General features: G+C 42.3%; 1 protein-coding gene across 3 annotated transcripts in view; it reads left to right on the forward strand.

The window, feature by feature from the left end:
- The first annotated feature begins 378 nt into the window (after window positions 1-378).
- The window catches only part of LOC135525970 (runt-related transcription factor 3-like), a 77,493-nt gene continuing 63,328 nt past the window's right edge, over window positions 379-14,543 (forward strand). Inside the window, exons 1-2 of one of the 3 annotated variants that reach the window (XM_064953957.1) lie at window positions 379-1,034; window positions 1,656-1,777. In XM_064953957.1, the coding sequence (XP_064810029.1) occupies window positions 1,720-1,777 (58 nt within the window). In that variant the 5' untranslated portion in view covers window positions 379-1,034; window positions 1,656-1,719. The remainder of the gene's footprint in view (window positions 1,035-1,655; window positions 1,778-14,543) is intronic. The other 2 variants (XM_064953955.1, XM_064953956.1) reach the window with 2 other exon arrangements.

A 14,543-nucleotide genomic window follows, 5' to 3' on the forward strand; every position in this document is an offset into this window, starting at 1 on the left:
TGTATTTTCTACATATTTCATCAACCTTTGTGTATTGCTCCTTTGTCCTGTATTACAGGTGTGAAATAAATATTCCCAAAAAATTGTATTGTGTGGTAGGTAAGAATAGACTTGGTGAGAAGCAGAGTGAAAGGGACAGTGTGTGAGAGAGAGGTAGTGAGAATAGAGGGGACAGCAGAGCAGAGCAGAGCAGCACTGCAGCTAAGATTACGATACTATCAAGCGGTAAGTGAGGGTGGAGGGTTGGTTTTCCAGGCCCAAAACCACCAGCTCTTACAAACACAGATGCGCAGTGAGTCAGACATACACACACAAACACATACATACACACAGTCTCTCTCTGAAAGCGCTCAGAGACAGAACCCTCTCTACTCTGCTCTGCTCCTTTCCTCTCTCTGTGCAGCGGCAAGCCCCAGTCTCCACAGTCAATGCTCTCTCTCGGTCTCTCTCTCTCCCTCACTCTCACTCTTTCTTCTCTCTTATTTCTATTTCTCTTAATGCGTGTTCAATGCTTTTCTGGTTGTTCACATTGGGTTTCGGCGCCCTCTGAAAGCCTCACAGACTTTGAATGGCGTAGGCCACTGCCTGGTTTGAACTTAAAGAAAACAGAACATTTCCAAAACTTGGCCGACCAATCAAAAGAGAGAGAGAAAAGAGAGAGGGAAGCAGAGAGCTGAAAAAGTAAAAGCAAAGAGGAAAAAATAAGCTACACCGAGTAAGAGCGAAAAGAGAGAGGGGAGGGAGGAGAGGCCCTGTGACCTCATGTGACATGTGACGTGGGCTCCTCCACTCACGGAGGGGAGTTGGAGGATGGCGAGGACGCAAAGAGAGCTGTGGCTTTAGCCGGCGCTAGCTAACACTGACGCTCCAGTCAGGTCACCACCGTGGGACACCACGTCTCCTGACAGAGAGAGAGATTACCTGGCTAACCTCAGAGCCCCTGCCCACTGACGGACCGGACCAGCACAGCACCACACCTCCCTGCCACCCCACCGTGGCCTGCTAACAAGACGTCCAGACCCGTTACAACAACGGTGAGTGCATTGGAAGGCCAGAGTCCTGGAGAGGGATGGATACCACTGCAGCTCAGTGTAGCCACACTCTCCCTCTCCCTCCCAGCCTGCCATTCTCTCTCTCTCACTCACCCTCCCAGCCTGCCATTCTCTCTCCCTCTCCCTCACCCTCCCAGCCTGCCATTCTCTCTCCCTCTCCCTCACCCTCCCAGCCTGCCAATTCTCTCTCCCTCTCCCTCACCCTCCCAGTCTACCATTCTCTCTCCCTCACCCTCCCATTCTCTCTCACTCTCCCTCTCCCTCCCATTCTCTCTCACTCTCCCTCTCCCTCACCCTCCTAGCCTGCCATTCTCTCTCCCTCTCCCTCATCCCCCCAGGCTACCATTCTCTCTCCCTCTCCCTCTCTTTCACTCCCTATCCCCCTATCATTCCCTCTTCCTCTCTTTCTGAATGTCTCATACCCCTGGTGCTGCATACTTATACTGCTCTCTTTGCAGGCTTGTGGCGAGGGATTCCTGCGGTAGTTACAAACCCCAAATTCTTGGTTGCAAATGGGCTCTGAGTTCCAGGATCTATCCTTCTCCCTCGCTCTCCTCTCTCTCACTCTTTCGTTCTCTATTTCAACCACCGTTTCTCTCCAAGGTTGGTCGTTATCGACTGTAGAGAGGGCTGACGACGGCTCTGGCACCACTTCAGCCACGAGGACATGGCTTCCAACAGCATCTTTGACTGCTTCGGGAACTACGGCCCCACTCTACTGAGAGGTAAGCACTCTCTCCTCCCCTCAATACTCTCTCTCTCTCCTCTCTCTCTCCTCTGTCATGTCTGTGGCTCGAGGCGTCAGAGAGAGAATGATATTGGCGGCTCTGGCGGTCCACCCGCTCCCAGTTGTTTAAAATGTGTGGCCTCGTCTGTTTGGCAACACGAAGGAGTGTGGGGGTGTGTGCGTTTTCCAAAACAGCAGGGACAGCAGCACTTCTAAAAGAGAGACTTTGTTTTGGTGTTTGAGTCGACCCTCTCTGAAAGGATCGTACCACACACGCTGAATGCCCTAACGTCCCTATTAAATGGGTGTAAAAGGAGGCATGGGTCCATACAGTAGCCGAGGCCGTTAGTGACAGGGCCCTTACAGCTGTGGGCCTCAGGGCTGCGTCTGATATAGTCTTGATGGAGCACACCAATAATGAGCTTCTCACCACAGCCATCAAGAGGGTTTTTTTCTAGCTCTCTGGGAGGATAGAAGGAAGGAAGGCTGCATCAGACCGGCCTTTACTGGAACACAGCGATACGATAAAACAGAAAGAGAAAAAACATTGGTCTGTCTCCTTCACTACTTACAGGAGGTACTCTTGGCCTGTGTGGTGAGGTGAGTGCATTACACTCAGGCTAAAGACTGCTGTTAATGAAGGAGCCATTTTTTCCCATGGTTACCTCAGTCCTGCAGTACTTGGATTAAAGCCTAGATTGAAGTCAAGTTTAGAGAGAATTTTCCCGCTGATATAATAAAACAATAAATCATAAGATTATTAATAACATTGTACTAAATTAGATTACATATAGTAATGGAATATTCAATTGTGTTCAAATGAGATTAATAGCAAAATGATACAAACAAATTTTCAAGCAGCTAGAAAGTGAAGAAACCATGTAAAACGTCTGTTCTGTTTGTCACAGGAGAATATCTGACTTCCACTCTAAATCTAACTGTTGAAAACTCTGAATTAACTGTATAAACTGTTGGCTAAGTTTGGAGAGAATTTTCCCGCTGATATAATGAAACAATAAATTATAAGATTATTAAATAACAATGTAATAAATTAGATTACATATAGTGATAGAAGATTCAATTGTGTTCAATTGCAAAAGGCCTCAGCCAACAGTTTATACAGTTAATTCAGAGTTTTCAACAGTTAGATTTAGAGTGGAAGTCAGATATTCTCCTGTGACAAACAGAACAGACGTTTTACATGGTTTCTTCACTTTCTCGCTGCTTGAAAATGTGTTTGCATCATTTTGCTATTAATTTAAAAAGTCCCCAACATGTCATTTTATCAAGGGCATGTTGCTGTGAGAGTATTAATCTGAGGAGGTCTGAGAGATTGGTTCCCTACTACATAAGAAAAAACAGCAACAGAAAATCTACCCTCGATTACGTCCTGGTTGCTGTGGTAATTAGAGAACCACTGGATAAGCACTACCAGCTCCTAATTGTTTGCAGAATAAATCTTAAAATCTCTGGAGCCCAGTTTCCCCCTCTATAAACATGCGCACACGCACGCGCACATGCACACACATCTGCCGCTCATATGAGAACAAGCCTCTGATATCCCTACTGGAGCAGTGAGCAGAGTGACAGAGGATGGTGTTTCAGTGTTCTCACAGCTCAGACAGATACTCAGTCATTTATAGTTTCCTCTTGACAAAGCCGCATCTCTGCACCATGTCTTTCTCTCACTCTCATTCTTCCGCATCACTAAATGTTTCTTTCCCACTATAATTCAGACTGGAGCATGAGGTCTGGCTGTTGGTTGATTATTCTCCTTTAAATCATTACGGCCTTACTTAGTGTGCAACCCTCTAATGTCTGAATAAGGACCGAGTAGGGATCAGATCTTACACTTAGCGGGCCTCTTATGTAAAGCGCTTCGGATGCTTGAATTTGTATTTTGACTGTAGCGACAGGGGAAAACCAACGTGCATGCAAAAGATAGGATGGAAAAATAGAGAGTGTTTAAAGCTGTAATCACCATTGGAAATCATTAATGAATATGCAATATCCTTTTACAATTTATTCAGTGGAGAAAATGAAAGCAAACTGTAATAGAACAAAAGCCAAAAGTCATTAAATCCTCCAGTTCAATTTGAAAGCAATTCAAATAGACTGCCTCATGTGAGAGAAATACTCTGGCGGTTAGTTTAACAACTTGCATTACACAGCCAAAGCAGTTTGGAAAGACTTTTAAAAAATTGACTGAAATTAAAGAGGATATTGTTTGTGGATATTGTATGTTTCCAAATCCTGAATTTAATACCATGGAAATGTGGATGTATACATGTTTTCAGAAGTCATAGTGTTACAGTTAAACTCTGCCGATAGATTGTGCTTCTAAAGTACTTTCTTTTAAATTTAGCTGGTAAAAAAAAAGTCAAATCCCAAACATCTCATGTTCTTCATCATTTTTGCAAGATCTATATCTAATGATTAGCAACTCAAGAGAGATAGGCTACCCATAGATGAATATGCATTCAGACACGATCATCTGAATACATAAATACAAGTAGACAGGAGCCCTGTCCATAAGCAAGTATAGAATGATATTCTTAGCTCCATCACATTAAGCAGCAGTATATCTCATGCTGAGAAGTATACACGTGAGCATGTGATGTGCAACATCTGACACGCTTTGTGTGAGAAAAGAATGTGCTTCACCTCAAAAACCTCACTCCTGTAGCACAGAGAAGAAGAGAGAGAAAAGAGAGAGAAGAGAGAAGAGAAGTGAGAGAGGGACGCTGAAGCTCTCACGCTATTTGTAATGAGAAAGAGAGCACCTCCAAAAACAGTTGCGAGGCCCTGACAGTTAGCACACTAGGGCAGGCTGTATGTGAGATGGAGGTGCTCTCTAAACGCGCTAATCTGATGCAGTCTAAGAGAGCTCCTGCCGTTCCCCGATAACCACAATGAGGTTACACCTGCTCCTCTCTCACAACAGACCAATTATCCAGACACACACATATGAGGTATGCTAAATACTCACAGAACTAACATTAGCAGCTTGGTATCCCAAATTCGTGATACGAGTGAAATACCAGGTGATACGAGTGAAAATAGCAACTATTTCACTCTGTAGAGAAAAATGTATAAACTTTTATTGGGTTACAAACCTGCCACTTTTGCTGTCTTCAGCATTTGAGTCAGGTGAGGTTCCTGGTTTACAGTGACTCTGATTGGGCGTGGGTACTGGGTCATATCCTTGGCTTGGTTCCCTGACCGCTTTTCCTCCTAGCTGGAAAGGAAGCTTTTTACCCAATAGGCCCTGTAGACAGGGGGGGGGGCATTTTAGAGTGTAACGCTCATGGGAGCCAGTTCCCTTTGTGGCAGACAAAAGGCCCCAGTTTATTAGGGTGGGAATGGTTTTATATGTTTGGCTTGTTGCACTGTATGAATGAAAGTTAGGGTTTCTGTGTGAGAAAAACGCCATGCTTCGCCACAGTAGTAGTGAGTTTATTTTTGGTGGATTCTGGGAGGTGGTCTGGTTAGTTCTACAACTCGGAAATAAAAGGCTAAATGACTCACAACTGTTAGAATTGTATGAGAAAAATCAACTTTGGGTAAAACCCTCAAATGAATTCTCTCACATTACAGATAAGCCTCAAGATGAATTTAACAAAATGATGAGATCTGTCAACACCTGTTGATGGATAACACCTTCAGGGGTCGCCAACAAGATGGCTTCCAGGTAGAGGAAGGGAGGCGGCGTCTGCTGATTATGTGGTCAACCAATTTACAAACCCCGTCTCCCTAAATTGTTTGGCTGAGCACGCTAAACTCTATATAACGTTGGTCAAGGTTAAAGTTGTGCTAAGTGTTGTAGTAAATCAAATGTTCTGGTGGTCGACCGGCAACCACAAGGGCCAGAATCTCTGGAGCTGGTCTCCAATCTGATAATGTGGATATTTCCTGTATTGGTCTCTTGGTAACAATTTAGTTTGAACAAGTAATTGTTTCGGAAGGGCGGACAACTTTCTATCAACAAACAGCACTGGACGGGTGATCAACATATGTTTCTGAAATTCATCTTGAAAACAAACTCAAGGTAGACTTTGCGTAGTATGGCATGATTGGTGTGTATAGTGAGTCAGTAGGCATTGTGCCAGACTGAAGCATTAAGAAAGCTCTGTGTGGCGTCTCAACCCCTTTAGCACAGTTCATCCAGAGTTAGACTTCACATTAAGAGCAGCTCTCTGATTGGCTATGGCAGTTCTGAGGAGACTGACCTCTGTGAATGTCTATGGCAGTTCTGAGGGGACTGAACTCTCTGATTGTCTATGGCAGTTCTGAGGGGACTGACCTCTGTGAATGTCTATGGCAGTTCTGAGGGGACTGACCTCTGTGAATGTCTATGGCAGTTCTGAGGGGACTGACCTCTGTGAATGTCTATGGCAGTTCTGAGGGGACTGACCTCTGTGAATGGCTATGGCAGTTCTGAGGGGACTGACCTCTGTGAATGTCTATGGCAGTTCTGAGGGGACTGACCTCTGTGAATGTCTATGGCAGTTCTGAGGGGACTGACCTCTGTGAATGTATGGTAAATACATTACCACACCTCCCTCAGACAAGCAAAAAGGAGAAAATACATATCATGCCCTTACTTAATAACTACGGCGTAATTGGTATGGTGAGAGACACAAATGTCCAAGTTTGTCATGATACAATGCACTGGGATGTCAGCGGAATTCATAACGTCTAGACAAGCTATTTTAACTGGGACCCTCCGATGTGGAAAATAAATATCAGAACAGGAACACTAGCATGCAGGCAGGAAAGTATTCAGACGACGAAAGTATTTGGATAACTGGACAAGGAGATGGAAATGATCACAATATCATTTTCTGGTTGTTTTTTTAAAAGTCTTATATCTACTGTTTATAGTTACAATATTCCGATGAGTCATTTCTTTACGCTTAATTACGTTCTCTTATGAGATGATCATATTTCATTAGGCCCTTACTGTGGTATTGATTAAATCCCTGCTATCATGCTTTTAATAACCTCATCCCTTTTGTCTGAGAGAATTGAATTATGAACAAACCCAGGCTTATAATGTTTTCGATCACTTATCATGCAGTTGTATAACAGCTGCCCTGAACCACAGCTAGTTTCATACACTGAGGCAGCTGACAATTAGGGACAAGCTACAGTCTAATACCACCAGTGATTATACATGGTGACCTACGTTTGGAAATAATTAAGTTACCGGAAGTGGGACAGTCTTGACTTGTAACCTTGTGTATTAGTGCTATTAAGTAATTTTGTCATGCCATTAAGTGTTAATTACCATGTGATTAATTAACTAAATGAGACTCTAGTTGTACTAATGAAGGAGATAATAGATCAGATTACAACCAACAGTGAATTTACAGGAAATTAAAGAATGAAAATGAAGATCCTTCTTGAAAATAAATGAATTATATATTATTTTTTGAACTGTCTTGTCTATCAAAAGAAGCCAACACTAGACAAACAGAGTCCATTTGAAGTGAATTTGAAGCTTCTACAGAATGTTGTTGTTTTTCATAAGGCATGACCCCTCCCTGCTGAGTAATACCGTTAAACAGATGTTTCCAACAACATCCGATCTGTAGACACAACATAAAGAAGAATCCTCCCATTTAGTATAGCGTATGAAAACTATTTCAGCATAGTTTTATATTCACATGCAGCTAATTTCAGTTGCCTATATACAGTATGGTACATCTGGTTTTCAACATGGAGACATCGAACAATTCAACAGCAAAACAGCTCAACAAGCCAGAATGTAAAACTGAACTGAAGACTGAAGCCTCTTCTTCCTTCATTACGATAAATCTCATGCTCAAAATGTCCATAGCCCATCCCTCTTCCCAAAAGCAATAAAGAAAAAAGTTAATTACGGTGGAGCAAAGATGCAGATAATGATAGGATATATAAGCTGCAGGCTATTAAATTGTTTTTGATACAATATTTTCTCAGTTTTTCCAGAAAAATCTCAAGTTGTTTGCATTCATTAATTATCTTTGGTGCAATACAACACGTTTTAGGGACGTGTCAACCTTCCCAAAAAGTAGAAAAAGTTATTTCAAGAAATCATCTTTTCAGAAATGGGAAATGACTACTTGACTTTTTTTGCAACTTTACTTTTTAGACAGGGGCAATTTTATGTGATCGTGTATTCTAAAAACATTTTTCAAATCTGCTCCAAATTATGATTCAAAGATGTCTGCAGGAAGAATAAGGTGTCAGCTATGACATGACAATCTGGGTTTACCCTGGGTTTATTATTTTGGTTATTGAACTGCAGTAAATGAAGTGGATTAATGCCTGGATTACAGTAAAGGAATTTCATCATGGGTCCCTTATCTGTGCTACTCAGAAATGCATAGTTATGAACATGAATGCCATTCTCTTCATGGTCTTTTTGTTGTATGTGTGATGTAAGTGCCTTAATGTGTTTGGAACCCAGGAAGAGTAGTTTCTGCCTTGGCAGGAACTAATGGGGATCCATAATAGATACAAATACAAATGGGGATGTATCCTAAATTGGTACACAAATGTAGAAATGTGCAATATCCTCCTCTGCATATCTGGGTATTATTCTACACACTGGCTATTATTTTAATGAGCTCTTCCCCCAAACAAGACCAAATTTGGTTGGTCCAGACCATATCTGAATGAATCATAGACATCTATGTTTCACAAATTTGGACTTAAAAGAACAGAACAGCACAGCACAGTAGAGTACATTACAGTAAAGTAGATTATAGTTCAGTACAGTACAATACAGTATATTACAGTAAAGTAGATTATAATTCAGTACACTATAATACAGTACATTACAGTAAAGTAGATTATGGTTCAGTACAGTACAATACAATACAGTATATTACAGTAAAGTAAATGCTTTTTTTCAATCTTTACTAACGACATTACACTGGCTTTGAGTAAGGCCAGTGTGTCTATGTATGCAGATGACTCAACACTATACACGTCAGCTACTACAGCGACTGAAATGACTGCAACACTTAACAAAGAGTTGCAGTTAGTTTCGGAATGGGTAAAAAGGAATAAGTTAGTCCTAAATATTTCCAAAACTAAAAGCATTGTATTTGGGACAAATCATTCACTAAACCCTAAACCTCAACTACATCTCGTAAGGAATGGTGTGTAAATTTAGCAAGTTGAGGTGACTAAACTGCTTGGAGTAACCCTGGATTGTAAACTGTCATGGTCAAAACATATTGATACAACAGTAGCTAAGATGGGGAGAAGTATGTCCATGATAATTCACTAATCTGCCTTCTTAACAACACTATCAACAAGGCAAGTCCTACAGGCCCTGGTTTTGTCGCACCTGGACTACTGTTCAGTAGTGTGGTCAGGTGCCACAAAGAGAGACTTGGGAAAATTGCAGTTGGCTCAGAACAGGGCAGCACAGCTGGCCCTTAAAAGTACCCGGAGAGCTAACATTAATGACATGCATGTCAATCTCTCATGGCTCAAAGTGGAAGAGAGATTGACTTCATCATTACTTGTTTATGTAAGAGGTGTTGACAAGCTGTATGTACCGAGCTGTCTGTTTAAAATACTACACGCAGCTCGGACACCCATGCATACCCCACAAGACATGCCACCAGAGGTCTCACCACAGTCCCCAAGTCCAGAACGGACGATGGGAGGCGCTCAGTACTACATAGAGCTATGACTAAATGGAACTCTACTCCACACCAGGTAACTAATGTAAGCAGTAGAATCAGATTTAAATAGCAGGTAAAAGTACACCTTATGGAACAACTGGGACTGTGAACAGACGCACACAAAGGTACAGACACATGCATATACACACATTGTGATATTGTTGTATGGTGGTATTGAACATTTGTGTTGTGGATATGTGGTGGTGTAGGGATGTTACAGTTGAAGTCGGAAGTTTACATACACTTAGGTTGGAGTCATTAAAACTCATTTTTCAACCACTCCACAAATGTCTTGTTAACAAACTATAGTTTTGGTAAGTCGGTTAGGACATCTACGTTGTGCATGACACAAGTCATTCTTCCAACAATTGTTTACAGACAGAATATTTCACTTATAATTCACTGTATCACAAGTCCAGTGGGTCAGAAGTTTACATACACTAAGTTGACTGTATGGCATATGGCTTATGGCTTTAGAATGGTATGGCTTTAGAAGCATCTGCTAATTGACATCATTTGAGTCAATTGGAGGTGTACCTGTGGATTTATATCAAGGCATACCTTCAAACTCAGTGCCTCTTTGCTTGACATCATAGGAAAATCAAAAGAAATCAGTCAAGACCTCAGAAAAACATTTGTAGACCTCCACAAGTCTGGTTCACCTTGGGAGCAATTTCCAAACACCTGAAGGTACCACGTTCATCTGTACAAACAATAGTACGCAAGTATAAACATCATCGGACCATACAGCCGTCATACCGCTCAGGAAGGAGACGCGTTCTGTCTCCTAGAGATGAATGTAGTTTGGTGCGGAAAGTGCAAATCAATCCCAGAACAACAGCAAAGGACCTTGTGAAGATGCTGGAGGAAACGAATGCAAAAGTATCTATATCCACAGTAAAACGAGTCATATATCGACATAACCTGAAAGGCCGCTCAGCAAGGAAGAAGCAACTGTTCAAAAACCACCATAAAAAAGCCAGACTACGGTTCGCAACGACACATGGGGACAAAGGTCAAACTTTTTGGAGAAATGTCCTCTGGTCTGATGAAACAAAAATAGAACTGTTTGGCCATAATTGTTATGTTTGGAGGAAAAAGGGGGAGGCTTGCAAGCCGAAGAACACCATCCCAACCGTGAAGCACGGGGGTGGCAGCATCATGTTGTGGGGGTGCTTTGTTGCAGGAGGGACTGGTGCATTTCACAAAATAGACAGCATCATGAGAAAGGAAAGTGATGTGGATAAATTGTGGATAAATTGAAGCAACATCTCAAGACATCAAGTTGGCAAGTTAAAGCTTGGTCACAACTGGGTCTTCCAAATGGACAATGACCCCAAGCATACTTCCAAAGTTGTGGCAAAATGGCTTAAGGACAACAAAGTCAAGGTATTGGAGTGGCCATCACAAACCCCTGACCTCAATCATATGGAAAATCTGTGGGTAGAACTGAAAAAGTGTGTGCGAGCAAGGTGGCCTACAAACCTGACTCAGTTACACCAGCTCTGTCAGGAGGAATGGGACAAAATTCACCAAAATTATTGTGGGAAGCTTGTGGAAGGCCACCCGAAACGTTTTATCCAAGTTAAACAATTTAAAGGCAATGCTACCAAATACTAATTGAGTGTATGTAAACTTCTGAAAGAAAAGAAAATAAATCATTTTCTCTACTATTATTCTGAAATGTCACATTCTTAAAATAAAGTGGTGATCCTAACTGACCAAAGACAGGGAATGTTTCCTCGGATTAAATGTCAGGAATTGTGAAAATCTAGGATAAATGTATTTGTATACTTCCGACTTCAACTGTATATGATGTACTGTTTTATCTTTAGCTCATTCAGTACAAACATAGTTCACTGTTTTATCTTTTCTTTTATATGTAATGTGGGTGCTTTGGTGTTTGGACCCCAGGAAGAGTAATGGGGATCCCTAATAAATACAAATACAAATGTCAGTCAGTTTTGGTGGTCATAATGTATTTTACAGGTGATTCAGCTCTACCAGCCACAGGATTTGAGACATTTTTACATGCATAGTATGTATACTGAACAAAAATATAAATGCAACATGTAAAGTGTTGGTCCCATGTTTAATGAGCTGAAATAAAAGATCCCAGAAATGTTCCATGCTTGAAAAGCTTACGTCCCTGTTAGTGAGAATTTATCCTTAACCAAGATAATTAATTCACCTGACAGATGTGGCATATCAAGAAGCTGATTAAACAGCATGATCATTACACAGGTGCACCTTGTGCTAGGGACATTAAAAGGCCACTCTAAAAAGTGTAGATTTGTCATACAACACAATGCCACAGATGTCTCAAGTTTTGAGGGAGCGTGCAGTTGGCATGCTGACTTCATGAATGTCAACCAGAGCTGTTGCCAGATAATTTAATGTTAATTTCTCTACCATAAGCCGCCTCCAATACGTCCAACCAGCCTCACAACCGCAAACCATGTGTAACCCGCCAGCCCAGGACCTCCACATCCGGCTTCTTCACCTGCGGGATCATCTAGGACCAGCGACAGGGACAGCTGATGAAACTGTGGGGTTGCACAACCAAAGGATTTCTGCACAAACTGTCAGAAACTGTCTCAGGGAAGCTCATCTGTGTGCTGTCGTCCTCACCAGGGTCTTGACCTGACTGCAGTTCAGCTTCGTAACTGACTTCAGTAGGCAAATGCTCACCTTCGATGGCCACTGGCATGCTAGAGAAGATTCACGGGTGAATCAGCGTGTATGGCATCGTGTGGGGGCGAGCGTGTATCAGCGTGTATGGCGTTGTGTGAGGGCAAGCGGTTTGCTGATGTCAACATTGTGAACAGATTGCCCCATGGTTGCCGTGGGGTTATGGTATGGGCAGGCATAAGCTATGGACAATGAACACAATTGCATTTTATCTATGGCAATTTGAAAACACAGAGATGTCGTGACGAAATTCTGATGCCCATTGTCATGCCATTCATCCACCGCCATCACCTCATGTTTCAGCATGTCGCAAAGATCTGTACACAATTCCTGGAAGCTGAAAATGTCCCAGTTCTTCCATGGCCTACATACTCACCAGACATGTCACTCATTGAACATGTTTGAGATGTTCTGGATTGACGTGCACAACAGCGTGTTCCAGTTCCCGCCAATATCCAGCAACTTCGCACAGCCATTGAAGAGGAGTGGGACAACATTGAACATTCCACAGGCCACAATTAATAGCCTAATCAACTCCATGCGAAGGAGATGTGTCACACTGCTTGAAGAAAATGGTCACACCAGATACTGACGGGGTTTCTGATCCACGCCCCTACTTTTAAATTATTTTTACTTTTACCTCCTTTTTTCCCCAACTTTGTGATATCCAATTGTTAGTTACGATCTTGTCTCATCGCTACAACTACCCTACAGACTCGGGAGAGGCGAAGGTGGAGAGTCATCCAAAACACGACCCTGCCAAGCCGCACAGCTTCTTGACACACTGCTTGCTTAACCCGGAAGCCAGCCGCACCAATGTGTCGGAGGAAACAGTGGCCATCTGACGACCTCAAGTCATTTGTATTGGTATTTGTAACCAACAGATGCATATCTGTGTTGCCGTTCATGTGGTATCCATAGATAAAGGCCTTATGAATTTATTTCATGTCTGATTCCCTTATATGAACTGTAACTCACTAAAATCTTTGAAATGATTTCATGTTGTGTTATATTTTTGTTCAGTGTAGTTACCATGGCAAGGCACAGTTTTTGTTAAAAGGGTAGTTAAAAATGAACAACAATGCTTGCATACTGAAACTTAATACTGAAATGCCCATTGACAGTAAACATGACAAGATTACTAAGAATGACAAGAATTCTAAAAAACAACGTAATATGAGTTGTGCAGAATGAAATATATGAATACACCCCCCCCCCCTAAAAGGCTGACCTAAGGTAACCTTAGTGTGGATCTGTTGCTGTACTTTCTCTCCAGCTGCTCAGTTCTGTAAAAACTCAGCAGAAAGCCCTACACGAGGGAATCCCCTCTCGGCTATGGAGCAGAAGTGGTCTCTCTATCCCTTCCCATTCTCTCTCCCTTCTCTGTCTGGTGCTAGGTCACTCAGTCTGGCTCCAAAACTCTTCTCACGGACACATACACACACATTTACACACAACACACATACAGACTTTGAGTCAGAGAGGAGTGATGTACAGTGTGTCAACATGATGACCATATCATTCATTCATTCTCTCTCTCTCTCTCTCTCTCTCTCTCTCTCTCTCTCTCTCTCTCTCTCTCTCTCTCTCTCTCTCTCTCTCTCTCTCTCTCTCTCTCTCTCTCTCTCTCTCTCTCTCTCTCTCTCTCTCTCTCTCTCTCTCTCTCTCTCTCTCTCTCTCTCTCTCTCTCTCTCTCTCTCTCTCTCTCTCTCTCTCTCTCGTCTGACCTCAGTGTAATAATCTGTAAGAGCTCACAGATGGCCTCCTGCTGCTTTTATCACAGTCAAAGGACAACCCACAGTTGGAGTAAATGCAGATTTGAAATGACTAATACTGGTGTAGTAAATTTACAAACAGAATTTTTGAAAACCTAAATTATAAGAGATTTATTTTGTTTTGTTTGCATTGGAAAAATACAGGTTGTATTAATGTGATGGAAGCCGTCCTACCTGAGAAATCAGGTACTATCACCTCTTACATGCTGTCATACACAAACCAGACCATCACCAGAGAGTTAAACCACTGAGATTTAAAGCCTCACAAACCAGACCATCACTAGAGAGTTAAACCACTGAGATTTAAAGCCTCACAAACCAGACTCCTCTTTTTGCGGCCACACAACCTACACTGAACCTTAATTTCACCATCAACACAAAACCTCTTATCTTCACACCATCTCATCCACCATCCCCTTGGCTTTCACGCACGATAAAGACTACTGCAGGGCTACCTCTGCTAACTTAACCAACCCAGCAGAAAGATGTGTGTTACATGTAGCTAGGGACCAACCAAGGCTCCTTTAATCAGCATAATGACACAGTGAACAGTCAGCCAGTCAGTCAGTCAGCGAGCGTTTGATCAAGCTAATCACCACACGACAAGCCAGAC

The sequence above is a fragment of the Oncorhynchus masou genome, chromosome 32, assembly GCF_036934945.1.
Source record: "Oncorhynchus masou masou isolate Uvic2021 chromosome 32, UVic_Omas_1.1, whole genome shotgun sequence".
Classification (NCBI taxonomy): Eukaryota; Metazoa; Chordata; class Actinopteri; order Salmoniformes; family Salmonidae; genus Oncorhynchus; species Oncorhynchus masou.